The sequence below is a fragment of the Oenanthe melanoleuca genome, chromosome 18 (assembly GCF_029582105.1).
Source record: "Oenanthe melanoleuca isolate GR-GAL-2019-014 chromosome 18, OMel1.0, whole genome shotgun sequence".
Classification (NCBI taxonomy): Eukaryota; Metazoa; Chordata; class Aves; order Passeriformes; family Muscicapidae; genus Oenanthe; species Oenanthe melanoleuca.
This window is the reverse complement of record NC_079351.1, coordinates 3305120-3325702: the sequence shown is the minus strand read 5'-3', so window position 1 is coordinate 3325702 and position 20583 is coordinate 3305120. Positions and strand designations below refer to the sequence as shown.

General features: G+C 39.5%; 1 protein-coding gene across 2 annotated transcripts in view; it reads right to left on the bottom strand.

The window, feature by feature from the left end:
- PITPNC1 (phosphatidylinositol transfer protein cytoplasmic 1) overlaps positions 1-20583 on the bottom strand; it is a 76945-nt gene that overhangs the window by 9783 nt on the left and 46579 nt on the right. For both annotated transcript variants that reach the window (XM_056505743.1, XM_056505742.1), the window contains exons 4-6: positions 17679-17750; positions 8571-8666; positions 330-485 (exon numbers count right to left, since the gene is read on the bottom strand). In XM_056505743.1, the coding sequence (XP_056361718.1) occupies positions 330-485; positions 8571-8666; positions 17679-17750 (324 nt within the window). The remainder of the gene's footprint in view (positions 1-329; positions 486-8570; positions 8667-17678; positions 17751-20583) is intronic.

The following is a 20583-nucleotide window of genomic DNA, read 5'->3' as shown; positions in this document are numbered from 1 at the left end:
CCACTATGTGTTACTAAGGAACTCTTCACCTCACTCACTGCAATGTGTATGGGACCCCTTTGTACTCAGAAATACTTCAGCTCATATTGGTCACAGCACTGAAAATGTTATTGGTAGTTTTCTCAACCTTAGACCTGAGCAGCTCCAGGCTTTGTGGCGTTTGTACCCAGAGTGAAGTCCTGGGCTCTGCTCCAGCTCTTTCAGACCTTGTGAGAGGTCTGAGCAGACTGGGCCGAGCTCCCAGGCTTCTCCACAGCCACAGCCACATTCCTGTGGGTGCTTGAGTTCTGCTTATGTGAAGGATAAGAAACAGCTCCTGTTTCACTGACCTTGTGTACAAATTGCTCTACTCTGGTTTGAAGTCCCCAGACTTCAAATTTCACAGTCACAAGTTTGTAGGAACACATAATTGGCTGATGGGTCTCTCTCCAGCCTTCTTTCAATTGGCCTCTCCCAGTTTTCTGTGACTTGAAGTATTTGGGATCCTGCAAAACAAAGAAAACATACAGGAAAATGCAGGAGGGGAAGTTGTGTTTATCAGTGTGCTAAAGTGAAAGTTTGATAAGACAAAAATATGCTAATAAATATTATGAAAAAGTAATAGGAAATGGACTTTTAAAATGCACTAGGATATCCTAAAATCCAAGCCTGGCAGTGAATCAATGGCAGCATATTCTTGGAGATGCATTGACAGTCATATCATCCAGGACATTTTCTGTTATTGCAAGTCATTACAGTGCAGTCCACTCCAAGGGTTATTTATGGCCTTTGGGAAAACAAAAAGTGGCTTCTTCAGAGGCTGCTTCTCCACTGCCCCTTGGTGCAAACTAAACCGCCTGTATTTTCCACCCACACCTGCCCCCTGAAATTTGGGTCCAGATGGAGCTTTGGCACTTCAACATTGACCCTGACAATGCCATTTTCAGTTTTAAGTGAACTTGCTCATCCTAAGCTAAGTAGGAAACTACTGCAGTTTATCCAACTCTGGTTATAATGAGTTATGAGCAAACACTGAGTAATCCCAACTCTGTTTCTCTTCCAGGAACTGGTAAATCAAAGAAACTACACCATTGAAATTACTACATAATTTCATAAAACCATTAAGACATTAGTTCATCTTTTTAAAGTTTACTTTCATCTGTGCAAGATGCAATTTTATCTATGAAAGTGTCATTTTCCATATTGGTATAATTCTAATTCCCTTTATGTCCAATCCTGCTAATTATATCTTGTAAATAGAAATAATTTATGGTTAAGCACTGATTGTCACAACTTGAAAATTATGTCACTTCAGAAAATTCATAGTGGAGTTTCTAAAATCTGTCCTAAAGAGTAACCAGCAGTGCTCAGCTGTGTTCTTTCCCCAGTGCTGAGGTCTGGGGAGATCCTTTGTTACAAAAGCAGTTCAACATACTTGAATAGTGCTTCAATTATGCATTAAATGGATGACTATCAGGAGAAAAAAACCCACAAAAAATCTGATGACTACTCTGATCTTAATTTTGCTTCATTCAATATGAGCTTATGTATCACCCAGCATTCATGTTTCCTACTGTTTAGTTATCTCTTGACTTCTGGTTTTATCCTAAACTGAAGTTCTGCCATTAAAGCTTCTCTACAAAGCTCTAATGAGGTGATAGTCTTTCCTCCTTGTGAAAGTCACTGCTTTTATTGCTGACACAGGCTTTGTAAAGGGGAGACTTTGAGCTCACAATATAATAAGGTTTCAATGTTAAATCACCATAAAAAAGTTCAGCATCATCATTTATCAGAGCAACACTCTCCTGTACAGCACAGCTCATGGTCACAGGCTGCTGCCAATCTTCTCACCCAACAAAGCTCAACCACAGATGGATTTACACATTTTCTGGTTGGAAGAGTTGTTTAATAATTGATCATTGCCTGAAGCAATCAAAAAAGGGAAGAAGGCATAATATTCAGGAAGATATAAGGTTCTAGATGGAGGTTTCTTAAAAAAAAAAAGAAATAATTACAGAAAATATTATTTCAAATATGTCAGCAAAATATTCCAGTGTGAAATAATCTCTTTAAAGGAAAACAGTTCCCTCTAAGTCAGGATCTGCTGTTTCTTACATACACACAGTGCTGGTGTGATGGAGCCATTGCCTTGATTCAGCATTTCAGACACACACTTCAATAATTCTGAATGTTGTACTTTACAATCCCTCAGAGAAAACCAGATCTACAATGGAATAACTTCAGTACAGTCCAAAGGGATTTAATGTAATCAGTTTGAGTTGGAATCAAATATCAAGAAATTCTAACTAAAAATGAAATAATGAATAACGACCCTGCATCACGGCTTGGCTCCAAGTTTTATGGGTTGGGTTGGGTTTGGTGAGTTCAACCCAGCAGACAAGGGGACACAGAGTGGGAATCACTCTGAACTTGGCAGCCCACAAATCACTCAATACAACTGATCCATGACCACTCCCAGGTGCAAATTCCCTTAACAGCACCCAGAGATGGCACCTCTGCATCCCTTAATCCTGTCCTTTTTTCTGGAAGGACATGAGGATTAGTCACAAGTTGGCTGGAGAGCTCCATGGGAAGAGCCAGACCGTTCGGGCAACTCACATCAAACAGCTCTTAGGGAAATTCCTGCCTCTCTGGAAACATTAACATCTTGATACTATAAAACTGCAGAGGGATGAATAGAAGCCAGCCCTCAGAGGAACAGATTCCCAGCCTGCTGTAGGAAAGATCAAGGTGTTAAAGACTTTCCTGAGTGCTTGCTCAGGGAGCTGAGACTCAAAGGCTGAACAAGAGCCAAGCAGGGGGATGTAAGGCACACTGTGACATTGGGCAAAGTCAACTTGAGAATTTGATTTGTAGGCCATCAACTCAATGTTTGAGAGAGGTGAGCTGTTGTAAGGAAAACTAATATCCCTGGGCTTTAACCCAGCTGCTAAAAATTACATGTTTAACAACATCTTGACTGTCTTAGAAAGACACAAATTCTCTCTCAGCAATTGCTTGTGCTATGGATCATCCAAGGACTTTAGGGGAAGAATCTCTATATTCACCTCTATATTTTTACACCTTTCATAGGCCTCTGCTATTGACCATAGCCACGGGCAGCAGGCCATGCCAGAGGGACTTTGGTGGGACCAGGACTGCTCATCTTTTGCTCTTCAATTCCTGATCCAAAGCCTACTGAAATTAATGAGAACTTGGACAAGAATGATTTTATGTGCCTAACTCATGGGTTCAAATTGCCAGATTAAGACTCACAACCTGAAATTCTTTCTGCATTTAGGCATATAAGGTCCTTCTATAATGGAAAATGAAGCAGGACTGATAATTTTCCATTAAAAGCAAGTAGAAATGATATTAGTACCCAGCACTCATGTCACACATACTTGAAGCTTTTTTTCCTGTGACTAGAAACTGGGCAAGCTGAACTTTGCTTGGACCCCACTTTTATGTTATTATTTAAATAATTAATTTTGTGTGTTCCTTATTTTTGCTTTCAGACACCCATGCCTTTCTTTCTAGAGAAGGCATCATCCAAAGAATACTGTGTCTATTCACTATTTTCCCCTTGATTTATCTACTGGCAAAATCCTCAATCTGTTTTAAATGTAATGGCATAGCTAAAATCTTTTTGTTTAAATAACCTTCTTGTCCTTTTATCAGACACAATTTATTAGGAAAGCCCATCTGGCAAATCCTTTTGCTAGAGGAGCAAAACCTACCCTGTATTTGCAATACATTATTGCCAGGTGCAGAGTGATTTAAAAATAGCACTTCTGCCAACAGAGCAGAAACATCATAACCCGTGAGCTGGGTTTAGCTGAGAATAAAATGTAAAATTACAATGAAATAAAAGCCTCTGTATGTGGGATATGTATTCAAACATAGCACTCTCCTAGGGTTTATAACTTAGACCACGAGTCAATGTGGTTATTGATGGAGTCTATTATTTATCATTTAGCATTTATTTACTTAACTTTCCTCACAGACGTCACAGGTATCAGATGAGGAGTGGTAACGCCCTTTCCAGGAAGCAAACACAGCACTGGGTTGTTGCAGTGCCTTTTCACAATTAATCTGAGCTGTTACTTTGTACTCAAAGTTAAATCATGAAATGCATTTGTTGTTTACAGAAAACCTCCAAATCTGCCTGGCACACTTGGCCTCAGCTCTGCCATGGTACCAGGCCTGATTGGGAGCTGCCACTCCACCCTGGAGCTGGCAGCACCTCCCTGTGTGTGCTGGGAGCCTGCATGGGACACCTTGGCAGCCTTGTCACCCTTCTGTGCCCCCTTGCTGCTCGTGTGGCCATTCCAGCACGGGCAAAGGTTCCCAGGCTGAACCTGCTGCCAGAGGTGAAAGTGCACCCTGCTTGTGCCACACATCCTGTTCTCTCCCTGGAAGTACCCAGATGTCCCTGAAACAGATCCTTCCTTCCTTCCTTTTAATGCCTGGATTAATTTTTTCAGACTCCTATGGCAATATCGTGGTGCTTTTGAAGTGCAATCGTTTTTCCCCTCTTTATGCTGGAGACCATTTTGTTTGATCTTGAATTTCAGAACCAATCATGGGTTTAATATCTGTCATCTGGCATTTCAGCATCAGCTGTAGTCGCTAGGCTTTGAATTTCAGCTTTTATAGCTAGGGCTGAGGAAAGATTTTTTGATGCAAAGATGCTACCATAGAACTTTATGTGGAGTAATTTTTAAGGACTTAAAAAAAAAATCCATTAAATGGCATTTTCTGGAAGATCCAGCTAAATACTTAAGACCTGTAAATATTGGGACAGTTCTGAGGTGTTAAAATATGATAAACCAGCCAGCCTTTATGTAAACTCACATGGTGAGTAAGGAAAAGGAAATGTTCATAGTTTTTCATATCCTTCACTGAGCTCCTGTGCTGACATGGTGCCCACACTCCCTGGGGGGCTGAGGCAGCTGGATTATTTCAGCTACCATCATTGTAATGTGAAGAGGTTTTGTTACTCGGAAAGCACTCAGACAGGAGTAAGGTGGACCTATCACAGAGCAGCTGTGCTAAAGGAGAAAAGCCAGCAATGGAAGAAGAAAACTGCAGCAGCTGCATGGAATCTGTTTAGAAGCTGCCTGGAAAGTTTATTCCATTTGTCCAGCTCTCCACTGCTTTGTAATAAACAGGAAATGAAACATTGTTAATTCTGAGAACTTGAATATGTTTGCACTGAACATTTTGCTCAGTGGCTCAAAAATATGGTAAATGTTTCATTTCATGAATGATTCACTGGAGGCCCTCACTCCTCAGCATAGCTCAGCTTTGTTATTTTCTATGTTTCAGACAAATTTATCTGTCTATATAGCTGGTGATACATATTCATCGATGCTAAAGTCATCAGGAAATTACTTCACAAAATGTACAACTACTCTTACCTGGCTGGTACATTGTCTGTAAAGAAATACAAAATTCTGTACTTGATGCAATATGTACATCCAGATTTGGAAACACCCGTGGCTCCTTACAGACAAACAGGCAAACTTCTTAGCTGGATCTAGAATCATTCTCCATTTGGAACCTCACACTTCTTGAAACATGAAGGACTAGACCATACTTGTAAAAAAGCCCTGTATTTAAGATGTGGCTACTTCACAATGGAGTTTGTAGATGGTCATGAAGTTAAGGGAGGTCACCTGCTTTGGGACACCTGAATTGCTGCAGTTTCACCTCCTCCAGCCTTCCACAAAGGCAGAAATCAGCTCAGCCCCACCATAGAACTGCACTATGTAAATGTTTGTAGTATCTCACAAAGCTCTCTTCTGATTCACTACTGACCTGGTGATTCCAGTCCTGTGCACACTGCCAGGTAAGCCCTTCACCCTTAAGGGAATCCCAATCACTTGGATGATTCTGTTCAAGACATCCCTTAGTATTACTGGTAGAGGCTCCCTTAAAGTGAAGCAACAGCTCTTCTTAAGCCTCCAGCTAACTGGATTCTTCAGTTTTCAATTTTAGTTAATATTTAGAAGGAGAGAAAAGCAAATATGCACAAAGTTGAATTCAATCATTTTCCCTTCAACCAGAACATTTTCGTGGAACACATTTCCTCTCTCAGCACCGGTGAGAATGAGCTGTTCAACTCAAATGGAATAGTATTCATATAAAGATTATTTATATATTTTATCTTTTTATGTGTGAATCACTATTATGGAAATGAAAATGGAATCTGTTTTTAAGATTCATGTCAGGACAACTGAAAAACTACTTTTTAGATCATAGGTGGGAGGACACAGTGGCTTTGTCCTTCTACCATCAGGCTCATAAGTCCCAGCCCAGAAGAAGTAGTGTGAAGGCTTTAAATTATTTAAACCCCTCTCTAGTAGGCAGTATTACAGCTAAATAATGACATTTGCTGTTAAATCTGAAGTATATTTTTAATTGAAGAGGATGTAAAGGAAACTAAAGCTCATTTCTAGAAGGTGCCAAACATGCTGACCCTGATGAAGAACTTGCTTTATTTTAACCCTGTGAAAGAGCCACTGAAATGAAGGGATTACTGACATGCCTGAAGTTAAAATTGTTCTCGTTGGCCTTTCCGGATGGGAGTCAGGACATTTATCCTGTAGGATCTAATTGTTAAATCCTGAGGATTGCACTTTACTTTTAAACTTAGTATCAGTTCAGATTACATGATCTAAAAGCAGCCAAATTGTTGTTATTAGTGCAACTAAAATACCTTTCAAAAGCTTACACTAACTGGGTTTATCTGAAACTGCTATTTGGGAAACACAAACCCTTTCTTATTTGCATAGAATTACTGTTCTGATTGAAAACAAACAGAAATCACACTTGCAAACATTCAAAATATTTTATAGTCTCTAAATTATGTAAGAGGCCTCATCAGAAATGGGAATTTAACTCACATTCATCATATGGTAGCATAAGAAACTATAGTTTGTAAACATCAGAAGAACCACCATTTTCAACTATTATTAATTCACTATTAATTGCAGCATGTGCACAGTTAAATACTAAAGGTATTCTTACAGCTCTGTATGAATTCTGAAACAGAATTTGGAAGCCAACAGAAAAATCATCCATCAGTACAGAAAAAAAACAACAGATGCTGGGCTATTTTTATTGTGTAAACCCATAATAAAATTCCATTTCGCTTGCAATTGGGTCTTTAGATTTGTCTTCAAAATAGCAACACAAAGACTCTGAAATGCTTTTCTCCTTTAAGATGAGCCTGTTTTTCTCTGTCAGGAGATTAATCATAGAGAAATTATGCTTAACAGCTGGCTATTAAAAATGAGCAGGAAAGTTGCAAAACTGGTTGTCACCTTTATGTTTACAATTCTGAAGTGCAGATATTGAGATGAAAAATCTCACAGGATTTCTTTAAAGTACAGTCAAATGCTGATCTGTTCCATTAGCAGCTCATTCCTACATGGAGCCAGAATCCGTGGAGCTCAGATAAGATGATGGGACCAATAAGCTGTTTCATGAGGTGTTATATAATTTTTGGTACTAAGCAGATGGGTTTCATTATCTAAGGAAAGTAATAAAATTACTTTTAATTCTACTGTAGGCTCAGTTTTGGTTTATGACCCGTACATAACATCCAAAATAGGTTCTATATAAATGGAAGATAACAAGTACTCAACTTTTTTAGTCCCAAAATCATGTCTCCTATAGTATAGAAATATATTCCTTGGCAAGTCCTCACTTTCTATACTAAAAATGATTATGTAGTCTCGTTTTAGATAGTTAAGCAGCTGCCATACTCACTGCCAGCTATGAATATAGACTTGGCTCCAGAGGCAAATCATATCTCCAAAATTAAATGCGAGCATAGATCTGATCATTCCTCTCTAGCTGCTTGTTGTGAACATCATTTATCAACCATGAGATTAAAACATTGAGACCTCATCTTCATTTGCATGGTGGCTGCTGATTTCAAACAGTGAATTGCATTGACCCAGAAGAAGCATGCTCTTCAGAGATGTGCTCCATCAAATATACATGGGAGCAATTTCCGAGGGAATTTTCAGAGTGACTCTGCTTGCTGCCATTGATGCTTTTTGGCAGATCTGCTGCAGTCTGCAGTGTGCTTCAGTCCCTCTTGGTCTTGTGTCATTGTTCCCTTCCAGCAACTGTGCATCAGCCCCTTGTCACTGCAGCACATCTGTCCTTTGCTGGGCTTGGGCACTTTGCAGGACTCACTGATCAGGGTGGGGATACAAGTAAGGACAGCAGGGGTGTTTAAAAGTGCTCAGATCTGCAAACTCTTCACTGAGGTTCATAATGCAAAGGAAAGGCATTTTTTAGTTTGGACTAATTCAGCTGAATATCAAAGGTCTGGTACAGGATGTGTTCTGATAAGGGTAGGAAAGCATTACAAAGAATCATCTGCAAAAGAAAATGTTGGGCGGTCTAGACAGAGAGGTTGCTGTCTGCTCCCCCTCTGATCAAATGCTCTTGCAGTATTACTGACCAGCAGGATTTTACACAAAAATAAAACTGTTTTGATTCCTATCCAGGCTCTTCTAAAGCCTCTTACCTTCCCTTCCTCATCAGTTCACAGCCAAGCTGCCTCTTACCTCTGATTCCTTGTAATAGCGCTCAGGAATCTCATCACTGGCAATATCAATAAAGCAGACTTCTCGCTCCAGATCTTTAGCTTCTTTGTCAAAAATCTGCAAGAGTTAAAGAAATTCAAGGCTGTTACAGAACAACACCCTCACAAAATCCACCTGGAATAACTGTTACAAGCAGTTTCAATGACTTGTGCAACAGAGTGTATTTTAGGCTTGTGCCTGAACAGCTTTGTGTAAAATACTTGAGTTTTTGCAGGAACACGGTCATGTTCTCCACCCTATTGCTCACATCGTGTTCAGCACTTTCTGCTCCCACTGCTGTTCTTCCTTGGATTTTTTTGGAATGGAGACTTTGATTACAAACAGTAAAGTCAACAATTTGGATTGGTTTTACTGTATTCTCCAATCTTTGTACTAGATTCTGCCACTGTGTAAAAAGCCCGACTCTCTGGAGTCGAGGTGTTTTCACCCTCTAAGGACTACAGCAATGTGCAGGTGTTTGCTGGGAACAGTCAGTCTGAGTTGTTACACTGAGAATCAAAATTTTGGTTGAACTGCCTCAGTGGAAGCTGCAAGCTTCCCCAGCCCATCCGTGCACACACATTTCAATCCTTTAGGACCTTGTTTGGAACAGCAAGCCTGTTCTATGCAAGGCAAACCATGGAGATATTTCGAAAATCCAGGTCATTTGCAGCAGCAGCACAATATCCTTCGGTGCTGTATCCATAATTTAATTATTTAGGCATCTCAGTGACCCATGTGACTTACACTGTGTCTGCAATACATTTCCCTCATGATTCTGAGACTTGGAAACAGTGCTGAGCTAAAAGGCTACCATGAATTAGTGCCATGAAATTCAGGGAAGTTGTGCATCCACTGTCAGGATCGGTAATAAGCTCACAACATGCTTTTTCCTTTGGGGCACAATGTTCTATAGCTGATATTTCCAGGAAGAAAAAATATTTTTGTTTCCATTCTTTTTTTTTTTTTTTTTTTTTTTTTTTTTTTTTTAATAAAAGCAGTGAATGCTCTCTTGATTTAATTAAATTCTAGAGGAACAGTTAAAAAGACAAAATGCCAGCAACTCTTTAATAAGAGAAATGCTACTTCATTATTTCTGAAAGCATTTGGGCTGCCCATTTAAAGCATTCAAAGAGAGCAATGGACTCCAGTGAACACAGGAACCAGCTGGGAGGAAGAACATTGCCCAGGAAATCATCTTTCAAATACAGGAAAAGCTGAAGTTTGACTCCACAATTTTAACTTATCTTGGTAGTGAATAAAACAGGCAGCACTAAACGCTTACTGAGCTGAATGTAATATGTTCACACATCTGAAACTGCAGAAGAATCGAGAAACTTCAACCTGGTTTTATTTTTATTATTATCCTTCTCCAATTGTTGTTTTGCAAAAATATATATTGATTATTTGAACAAATTGGAACTGGGAAGCCTTTTTCCTGTAGTGCTTCTTCTCTGAATTGGGTGCATTGACTTAAATAATTTCTGTGTTCATATATATAATATAGGTTGCCTTTTCTATGCTTCCTTGCTTGTTTTTTTTCCTAAACAAATTCAGAAATACAGAGCAGCCCCTGATGAAATCAGTGGAACTATTTCCATAACAAAATGCATTTCATCATAATCTCGATAAAATAATGGAAATTGCCCTTAAATGGACATTACCAGGCTTTGAATCTGCCCATGTTTTAGGTACAAGCCCCATAAATTCAAGCCCATGCAAATCTCTGCCCATTTGCAAGGACCGAAATGGAGATTATTCCACAGTATCTTATCCCTGAAATGTGCCCTGCTCTGTCCCAGGCTTGATCCACATATTTCACCTCATATGAAAATAGTTCTAAATTCCATTTCTTTCTTTAAAATGCTGTGATGGAAGTGGGGATGACAGATGCCTTTGCCAATCTGTCAAAACCAGGAGGAATTTTTCAACCATTTCAACGATGCCTTATTTGCTGCCAAGGCTGTCTCTGACCATTTCCTTTATTCCAGAAGTTTGCTGAATGACGTTCTCACTTCCCTTTGCCAGCAGAACTTGTTGTCTAATCATTTATGCTTTTCCCTTTCTCAGATTGTCCTCACAAGATTTGCAGCTAGAGATTTAATCTTCTCATTCTATCAGCAGTCGAAAATAAGAAGTCATTAGAGAACAAGACTGATTTCTTTCTTAGCTCTAATTCTCTTATTGCCTCTCCTAGCCACAGAATCTTGGATTGTCTGAAACCCTGTAGGGAGGATGGGTTTATTGTGGTTGGGATCAAAGAGACTAAAGCAAGTTTTAAAGGAAAAGATTAAAGGCCACAAAAAGAAGCATAAGGCTCCCAATCTGTGCAACTGTATTTGCAAATGTGCAGAAGCTGAATGGTGAGAACAATCTGTATCCTTAAGAAGATGATGTAGAAAGACAGAATATTAAATATTATATTGGAAAGAACTGGACAGGCTTTACATTTGGAAGCCAAGTAATTAATTGAGATTAAAATACAATCAAATGGAAAACAAAGAGCAACATTCAGACTGAAGTGGCCTTTTTGCTGTGGGTTTTGTTTTTATTTTGGGGGGAGTAATGTGAGAGCTTTTTTTACAACAAACATTTTTATACTTCCCCTTCCTAAGAGGAATGAAAACTCATTTCCACAGAATGACAGAAAGTGGGAGAAAGGTTTCAACTGGGTCTTCTTTATGACTGTCAATTTTTTCTTCTGGTGAAAACTTAAAAAACCAAAAAAATGAACAAAAACCCAAAGCAACAGTGACAAAAACTGCCCCCAACCAACCAACCAACCAACCAGCCAACCAATCAACCAAAATAAGTCAAACCCAACCAATCAACTGATCAGAAACCAAAAGAAAAGCACACAAAACCCACTCAGGCAGGTGGTTCCAGAACTTCAAGAAAGACAGCTCATACAGGATACTGCAGAAATGTAAGTCCTGGTGAACTTAAATTCCATTCTTTTGTTTCCCTCCTTCCCCACAAGGACATGTCCTGCATATTCTTTTTTAGCGACTTCCCTTCTTCTGGTAGCCACAGTCAGAACAGAAAGTCAGGTTAGGATATGATGGGAAATTTAATATCCTCTTTTCTACAAGCATTTTTTCCCATTTTTTCCTTTTTTCTATTTTCAGGCTAAGTTGCTGGCTTCAATTCTCTTCAGAGGTATTTAATCTAAAATGTAACTTTCATGGCCAATCTCTGCAGCTAACCTGGACTGGATATAAACAGCATAAAGCCAGTTTCTGCTGAATGCATTGATGTCATCCACACTGGCAAAGTCCTCCCTCATCTGCACCACCAGGACTCAGAGGGTCATATCTGTGCCTCTGGCTTGGCTTTGTTTCATAATACATGATTCTCTCTTGTGATGTTTGTTTTCCATCTTCAAGAGCAAAGGAACCATCCAAGGGATTACCAGCTGGAAAGGTGTTTGGCACTGTCATTACTGCAAAATGCTTTTTTTCCAGCCTAAACACGAGGAGTTTGTGGTCACAAGCTGTAAAGAGACAGCTAATTCATGGCAGGGCTGTAATTGTGGTAAGGACTGCAAGAATAATCTTTTTCTTCCTTTAGAAAAATGCACAAAATATACTCTCCACCCTGAAATTCTCATCTCTGCAGATTGCCATGGCCAGAGCCCCTGGCTGCTCCCTGCTGTTGCTGCACACCTTGAGCAGGTTGTGTCACCTGCTCCACTGGAGCTCTTATTTTTCTGAAGGAAAACTTCAACTCACAACTCAATCCATGGAGTTTATTCAGTGTATAATTTTCAGTAAGTCATGCTCCAACCTCGGCTACTTCCAAATTCCCTGATTTCCTTTTGAGATTTATTTGGGCAGAGATTACAGGAATTGGCAATTTCACACCTGTTCAGGGGATGAAACTATTTATGTGGACACACATAATTGGGAGCAATTTTTTATGGAAAAAGATGGAATCTCTCTTTGAGAAAAGAAAATTTGACTGCCTGAACTGGCTGGAAATATCCCTGTGTGCCACAGAGAAGGAGAGGCAGTTACATATTTATCTGCTGCTTTTCTCCCTGCTCCTTTTGATCTCCATGTCACGACTCCCCTGTTGTTCCATCCCTTATGAAATATCTCATTAAGATTTGTACTTTCTGGACAGAGAACTGGATTTTTATGTAATTATGTCAAAGTAGCTGTGCTTCCAAGACCGCAATAGACCATCTATAATATTTACTGGGATTAGTTTTTTTAAGTCACATCTAGTTCAAGTGCCAGATTTACTGACTAACTTCAGTAATTCATTTAGAAAAATCAAAAAGTAGAGGCACAACCATATTACTTGTTCACACTCTGTCAGTGTGGGCCTTGTCATATGTTCTGTGATAGCCATATGTGCTTGGGACATAAGATCTGCAGTTCAATAAAGAGAGCTCTTCCCTCAGGAGGAATTTCGGACTAACCTTTCCACTTGTTTGCCTTTATCTCTTCAGGATTCTTAGAGGGTGGAAAGCTCCACAAAATCATGATTTTTCATTGCACATTATGGGATACTCAGTACCATCATACAGGGAAAGTCCAGGTGCAAATAAAATCACCCTAAAAGTGTCCCTTGCTTTGACTTTGCCATATTTTCAGTGATGCCCAGCAATCCTTTTGACAGTTTTCAAAGTGAGAGCTTGTGGTGCAGTGAGGCTAAACCAGGGCACAGCTGAATCCTTTTCAGCTGAAATCAGTGTTTCATGGCAGTTGCCTTAAATAGTGAATTTACATTTAATTTCCATGTGCTATATTCAAGTTTGTTACAACCTAGTTCTACATTGCTAAGATGGGAGACAGAAATAGAGGAAAAAACACCCTAAACTCAACCAAACTAGAAATGGATTTTCTTGTTAGCTGCCATACCTAAAATTTATTCTACTGTAGCTTCATAATCAAGATCTAGCCACTGCGTTTTCCAGAGAAAAATATTATGCTACATTGAACAAGGCACTGGAAGTTTTACATAGAGTGAATTTTCATTATTGACAACCTTTGAATTATTTGACAAGCTGTACTTTTTTTGCTTTCCCCAGACACCATCAGATGGCAAAAAAATCACTGCCCAAATATCAGAAGCAATTAATTCTGTGACTAAAAAACAAAACAAAACAAACCAACAGAAATCTAGCAAACATAATGATCCTTGTGCAACAAATGGGAAAATTGAATGTCTCTGTGATTCAGTGATTTGCTTGAGCAGTGTCTGTCCCCACTCTGCCTTTCCTGCACGCTCAGCTGCTTTGCAGACATTTTCCCCAGCACCAGAGTGACACGCAGGGACAGCATGTGTGACATGGCTGGGCATTGATTACAGCAGCCACTGCAGCCATATGGTGAGTCCCTGTAATCAACACAGCTGATTGTAATGCACAGTTGGTGCATTCCCCACTAAAAGGGAAAAAAACCAAAATGTGTGTCTGTAGTGCACACCGAAATAGTAAGAAAAAGAGATGGGAAAGAAGTGAAGGCAAGACAACCGTTCAACTATATTAGTCCTTTGTCACACAAACACTGAGAAGTCAATGGACTGTTGAAAGAAAATACCTGTACAAATAAAAAAAGAGCTCGAGGAAGTCTCCTCATGGAAAGCACACACCCAATTTATTGACACTCAAGCAGTAACTCCACGCTCCTGCTCAGATTTCTACCATTTCAGTCAGTAAGAATTCTGTAAGAATTCTCTCAGATGTCCCCTATGTTTTTAATATTCAGAATACACACTTTATCTATCTATATTCAAATTCACAAAGTGCTAATTTTCCTTTGAGAGAAGGGTGTGATTACTGTGCCCTTTTACACTGGTCTGTGCCCACTGAGGCTGCTGGCTGTAGGCATCTGCACTTCCCCCTGCCCAGCTCTGCCCAATGCCACCCTGACCAATGGAAGCAGCTCAGGATACAAAGGGAAGCAGTATTTTCCTGGACTTTACAGATGCCACTTCCCATGGCATTTGCACCTCACAAAACATTCTCATTTTTTAAAATTCCATTTTTAAATTTAAAATAAAAGTAAAATCTAAATAAAAATTATCTTTAAGAAGTTGACATTTAATTTAAAAGATCTGCAAGAGGAAACACTGACTGGCCTGACTCACTGGTCCAGTTTCTGACAGTATTAATGAAGCTGCAAGGCTGCAAGGTAGCAGGGACAATATTTGATGTACTCACATGTTCATCCAACACTGGCTCTGTTTTTCTAAGAACAGAGTTGCCATGGAACATCTACAAGGGATACATCAAAATCAGCTGCTCTGAGCACTGAAATCACAGCTCAGTGGATTTATGGTTCTGCACTATTACACAAGGTTACCTAAATAAAGACATTTATTGTCCATTGTTCTTCCTGTCAATGTTTGTATTTGTGCAAATCAACTGCAAACTTTAATAGATTGGAACAAGAATGCTTTAACACATTTAAAACAGAATGATAATGAACTCTTAGATATAGAAAAATCAGAGCAGATACCATCTTTCACTAGTGTCACTCCTATCTTCTATCATGTCAAATGGGAAGGAAAATCAGTAGGAACTTTTCATCAAGATATATTGCAATAATTAGGCAGAACTATACCAGACAACACAACATATTAAATAAAATAATTCTAATAACATCCCAGCCTACCAAATGACAGGAACCTGAGACCATTTATATTGCTTTCTTCCATGGATCAGTGGAATTAGTTTTAGTGTCCTTATGTCTAAGTATAGCTTTTCACAATCAGTATTACTTTATCAGACAGCAAGGAAATTAATAGATCAGAGTGCAAAGATTTCAAAAAACCTGCATGATCTAAAAAATACATTGAGAAATAGCTGGGTTGAAATCAGATTTGTATTATTGCCCTCATTACTGTAACATTAATATTCATTCAGTCTATTTTGCATTACAACTGCAAAATTAACAGAAGTATTTTTTGGATTAATTATTTCTTCATCAGACAAGGCTGATAGTTGCAATGAAGGAAAATACAGTGTATCTATGGGAATCTATAGGAATGGGTGCTTCCTGTTGTTTTCTACCCAGACAAACAGTGACATTTAATCTAAACTTGCCTGACACAAAGGAGAAATGCACTTTGCATTTTAAGCCTGCCCATTGAGTAATGGAAATGAGGTTGACTCCTAGTTCCAAGGTGTTTGGATAAACAGAAGCCTCTCCATATTTAGGAACCTTCCAGCATTTCAGTGCTGTACCGGTCACATCTGTGGTCCCAGTTAAAGATCATGGGAGCAAGAAAAAAACGTAGATCTTCCATTGGTTTATTGTGTTCACACTAGGGAACAGCACAGCTCTCAGAATTACAAAATCAGGGAAATTAGGGCTGGAGTGCAACCCTCAATTCAGCTGCTCTTTCTCCTCCTCAGTTCAAGTAGGGGTCAGTGAAATCTCTTAATCTAGGCAAACACTGGCTTAGCCTGTGACTCAGGTGCTGCAATAGAAAGGTAATATGATATTACCACACTGGCACTCTGGTAAAAATGACATTGGAAGAGCTGGATTCAAGCAGAATACAGTTTCTTTGATTTACATCACTGGAGTATCCCGCCTCTGTGCCACTTTCATCTGAATTCCCTGGCTGGATACTGTTCAGGGCTTGACTCACAGTATTTTAGCCACAAGCTGACACACTGAAAGAATTCACTCTGCTTAAATAGCTTCAGTTCTTCCTCTGTCAGACAGCAGCCCAGATCATGTCTGCTCACTGCTGACATTATAAACCTCTAGAAAATTAGTCTGCACCCTCCCAAAACCAAAGGTGTGGGCTTGCTCTGAATTAAAAAAGTGCTGCCAGAAAGCAGAAGTAAACATTAAAAAATGCATAAATTACACAATGTTCATCTAGCTGGTAATGTAATATACTTCTTTTTAACTCACTTACTGATCTGGTTAAGAGTAGCAGTGACTGTGAGTGGTTGGTATCTGGAGGTTAATAGATGATCCTTGTCATGTTCCCAGTGGGAAAGTGTCTGCATGCCAAAAGCATTATTCCAAATTCCACCTTGTTCTTGTACATGTAATTATTCTGCCATAAGCAGTGCAACAGCTGTCAGCCTCATGAACAGGCAGCCCCAGGGGGCTGAGGGAAATGTACCTCCCACCTAGAGAACAGAACACCTTCCTCTTACCACAGCTGCTGGAGGGACACCCCAAAACACTGGGAGGCTGTGTTCAGACCCCTTAAAATCTGCTTGACTGCCTTTTTCCTTCTCAAGAATGAGTTCAAATCATTTGGTCTCTGCTCTAGGGATCACATTTCCAGACATTTAAACTTTATTTCATGCCTACAAGAAATCTCTTCTGCAGTCTGCAGCCAACACATACCAAAATGAAACAGGGAGAAACATATTTGTGTATGAACCCAAAGGTTCAATCTTTACCTGTTGGGCTTTATTGAAAGTTTTTTTTTTTTTTTTTTTTGCAAGTTGTATGACTCTGCTTTGCTATCTGCACAACAAAGTGTGACTGACCTCCTGCCTTCTGCTCCTGAGCCTCTCTGATCAGCAGCTGCTGGCTACTCATTCCCACCCTTCCTCTAAAGAGATTTTATGTAGTTAATTGGCCTTCTCATCTCTAAGCTGTATCTCTGAAAATTTTTAACTTCGGGTGAGTGACTGCCAAAAGCACTGCCTAAGTGCTCAGCCATTGTTTCCCCTAAGCTGCTCACTGAGATCTCTCATCTCTGACCATTGTTTAGTTTCCTGTTTGTTCTTCCTGACTCCCCCTTGGAATTAAACCCCCTTTACTCAGAGATAATAATGTGAAACACAGAAAGTGGAGTACAGGCACACAAAAAAAACCCCCACTCATCTTTTATTTACTTTCCATAAATGTTCATCACAACTAAAATCATATATGTAAATTATGTTATGTTTAGAGAAGGAACTAACAGAATAGAAGAGGCAGAAAGGAAGGTGTGTGCTGGTAATTCAGAGGTAACTCCTCTACAGCTGCTCAAAACCCAGGGAGGGGCAAAGGCACAAGTCTGATGGGGCCTTTTTCCCAAACTGAGAGACCTCCAGGCCCTGGACACAGACTATGGTTAACAGAGGATTAAATCAACTTTTGCACAAAGTGCCATACTTACACTGTCATTGCTTCCTTTGTTGTCCTCATATTTTGTCTCTATATGAATGGAGAACTTAGGCAAAAATGAACACTGCAACGAAAGAAAAGTATATTTAACGCAATAAATACACCTTGCTTCATCAGCTGACACATTCAGTACATCCCTTTTGGTATCATCCTTCTCATTTTTTTTCAGGTTACTTCAAGAAAAAGAGTAAATATTCACAGAATGTAAACCTGAAAGGTTGGATGTTCTGGAGGGATCCAGAGATTCTATCTAAAAGCTGAAAATTATAATAAGGATATAAATAAATCAGTATAAGCAGTCTGGAATAATTAGATGCAATGGTTTTCATGCTCACTATGCCCAGGAGTATGAATGTCCTGAATGTCTTTTAAGAAATTCAATTCACTAAGATCTTGAGAGCAACTCAATATTCCTCATTATAGATCAGTCTATCCCTCACATAGAAAAACCCAAGGACACTTCACCAGATGCAGGTTCTAACCAAACAGACAGCAATGCTTTCATATGTGAGAGCTTTTCCTTAATTTTCTGTGAGACATGAATTTTATCATAATTTCCTTTTAATGAAATTAAGATGGATTATGAGCCCCTGTGAAAATTCCTTTATACTAAATCCAAATAAATCTTTAGATAATAATGAAAAAAAAATACACCAATGTTTTTCTGTTAAAGATATTCTGTATTTACATGGGAATAAATTTATTTTTCTGAGGATTGCTTAGCTTAGTTGGCTTATGAAGACTAGAATTTGTAATACTAGGCAACATAATCCCATCATAATAAATATTTCAAAATTTTATTTATCATTTCACAGTTCTTTGTTCAAAGCAAGTTTTCAGACTGGCAGATAGAGCAGCTGTCTAACCAGCTCTAAATGACACTAGTTCAGCATCTTTCTTATTAGTCACCAAGGCTCTCCTTGCATTAAGTGCCAGTTCCTTGTGTGATGCATCACTAATCCCCTATGGCAAATGACTCTTTCATGGGCTGTACATACAGGTTATACAATGAGGATGTTTGAATGCCTCAGTGTTCACACTGTTGCTGGTCCAAGTTCAGGCTTGAAAACATTCTGAGAGTTCTTCTAAGGGAGAGGCTGGTGAGTAAGGGCATTTAGGAGGCCAGGTGTAGTGCACCAGATGAAATGAGAAGGCAGCTCCTTGGAGACTGCAGCAAATCCATCCCTCCTTCAGTGGGTATCACCCAACAGGTCATTGCTCAGTCTTCTTCTGATCACAGGATACCCACTATCAACAAGCACATCTAGAAGCAATCCTTGTCGAAAAAACAAGTGAGACAGATTCCTCAAAATAAGGTGCCATGAAAGGCCAAACCCTCTTCATGCTCTTGATCTAAAGCACAGCTGCAGTTTCAGAGGGAATTATGAATAAAGCCAAATGCCAGATTTCCCTTTTACCTTGGTATTAAAGAAATGCTTGCTATTTTCAATCACTGTCCAGAGGTTGCCAGCAATGGGTCAGGTCATGACACTGAAATGTCACTGTTCCATGTACTGAACGTGAGGCTGCATTGGGATGCCTGTACCAGCTCAACAAACCACTGATTGAGTCTAGTTGTTGATTCCTGTGACCCAGAATCTAAACTCTAATTAAATGAAGAGATCTTCTAACCTTGCATTTCAAAAAGAAACATTAAGAAAAGCCCAAGGATCCTTAGAATAACATAGAAGAACAGTGCCTTTTACCTCAAGCCACCTCATTAGAGAGCCACTTTCTGTAAAGCCACCCACAGGCAGTCTCCCTGTGTGTTTAATATGAAGGAGAGAACTGTAACAACCTAATTTGAGATTATAAATGGTAACATGGGTTTACCCCAAATGAAATTCAAATTCACCAGAAAGTCCTCCACCGCAAAAATCTCAGAAACTCAACTGGCTGGCAACCACTGCTCCAGCAGCTGTGGGGGGTCTCGCTGCCTTACAGGAACACTTAGCAGGGTCCAAATTTTTGAACATTTCACAGAATGTGTCTCATGATTCATCAGCTGCACTCTGACTAATTGGCAGAGGGCTCTGGCAGAACCAGAAAAATGTTTATGCATCATTCAAAAGACTATTATTCATCATGCAAAAAGTTGGGTTTTTCCCCTCAAGTGGCCACATATTTACTTAACTGGGGATTAAAATTGTTATGCAACAGTCAGAATCAAACTAGGGAGTGAATAGTAGGTAATAAACCTTTTAGCAGATTCTTGTTTTCTTCTGAGCACCACTCCCTTTCTGCTCTGCCTCCTCTGGGGCCCGTGTTCTTCCAGCACTGACCTGGAGGTGATCGATCCTGAGCACACACAGGAATGCACAGGGCACCGTTTCCAGCTCTCTCTTTCACTGCCTCTACAGCTTGCAAGGTTCCTCTTGGGAACGAAATAGTGGCAAATTCAATCTTTAACTTGAAATTAAATGTGAGTTCTACAGAATAATTCAAAATCTTCAGTCACAGTGTCTTCAATGACAAGGTGTCTTTGTGTAAAGCTCTCAAAGGAGGCATCTTAGGTATTGTCACCTCCGGAGTTTTTTAGATGTCTTTAAATCCTTTAAAAATTGTTATACTCCACACCTGTAACACTCAAAAACAAGTAAAGGGAATATTCAGGATTTTTTTTTTTTTTTTGTTTCCCAAAATTTTCTATATTTGGCACCTCAATTTTGGAAGAACCAGGAGAGGTTTAAGGCTCCAGAGAGCACCCAGTGCAGCAACAGGAGTGTGTACCTGTAATTACCAGCCATGAGCAGGGGCATTTCCACATTAGAATGAAGGGAATGAAAGCAGCATATGGAAAGCTCAGCCTGCAGTTGTGTTTGCAATTCCCTACACATAACCTCTTGAAAAATGAAAGGCCTATTTTTAGCATGATGATTGATTAGCGTTGCCATAGC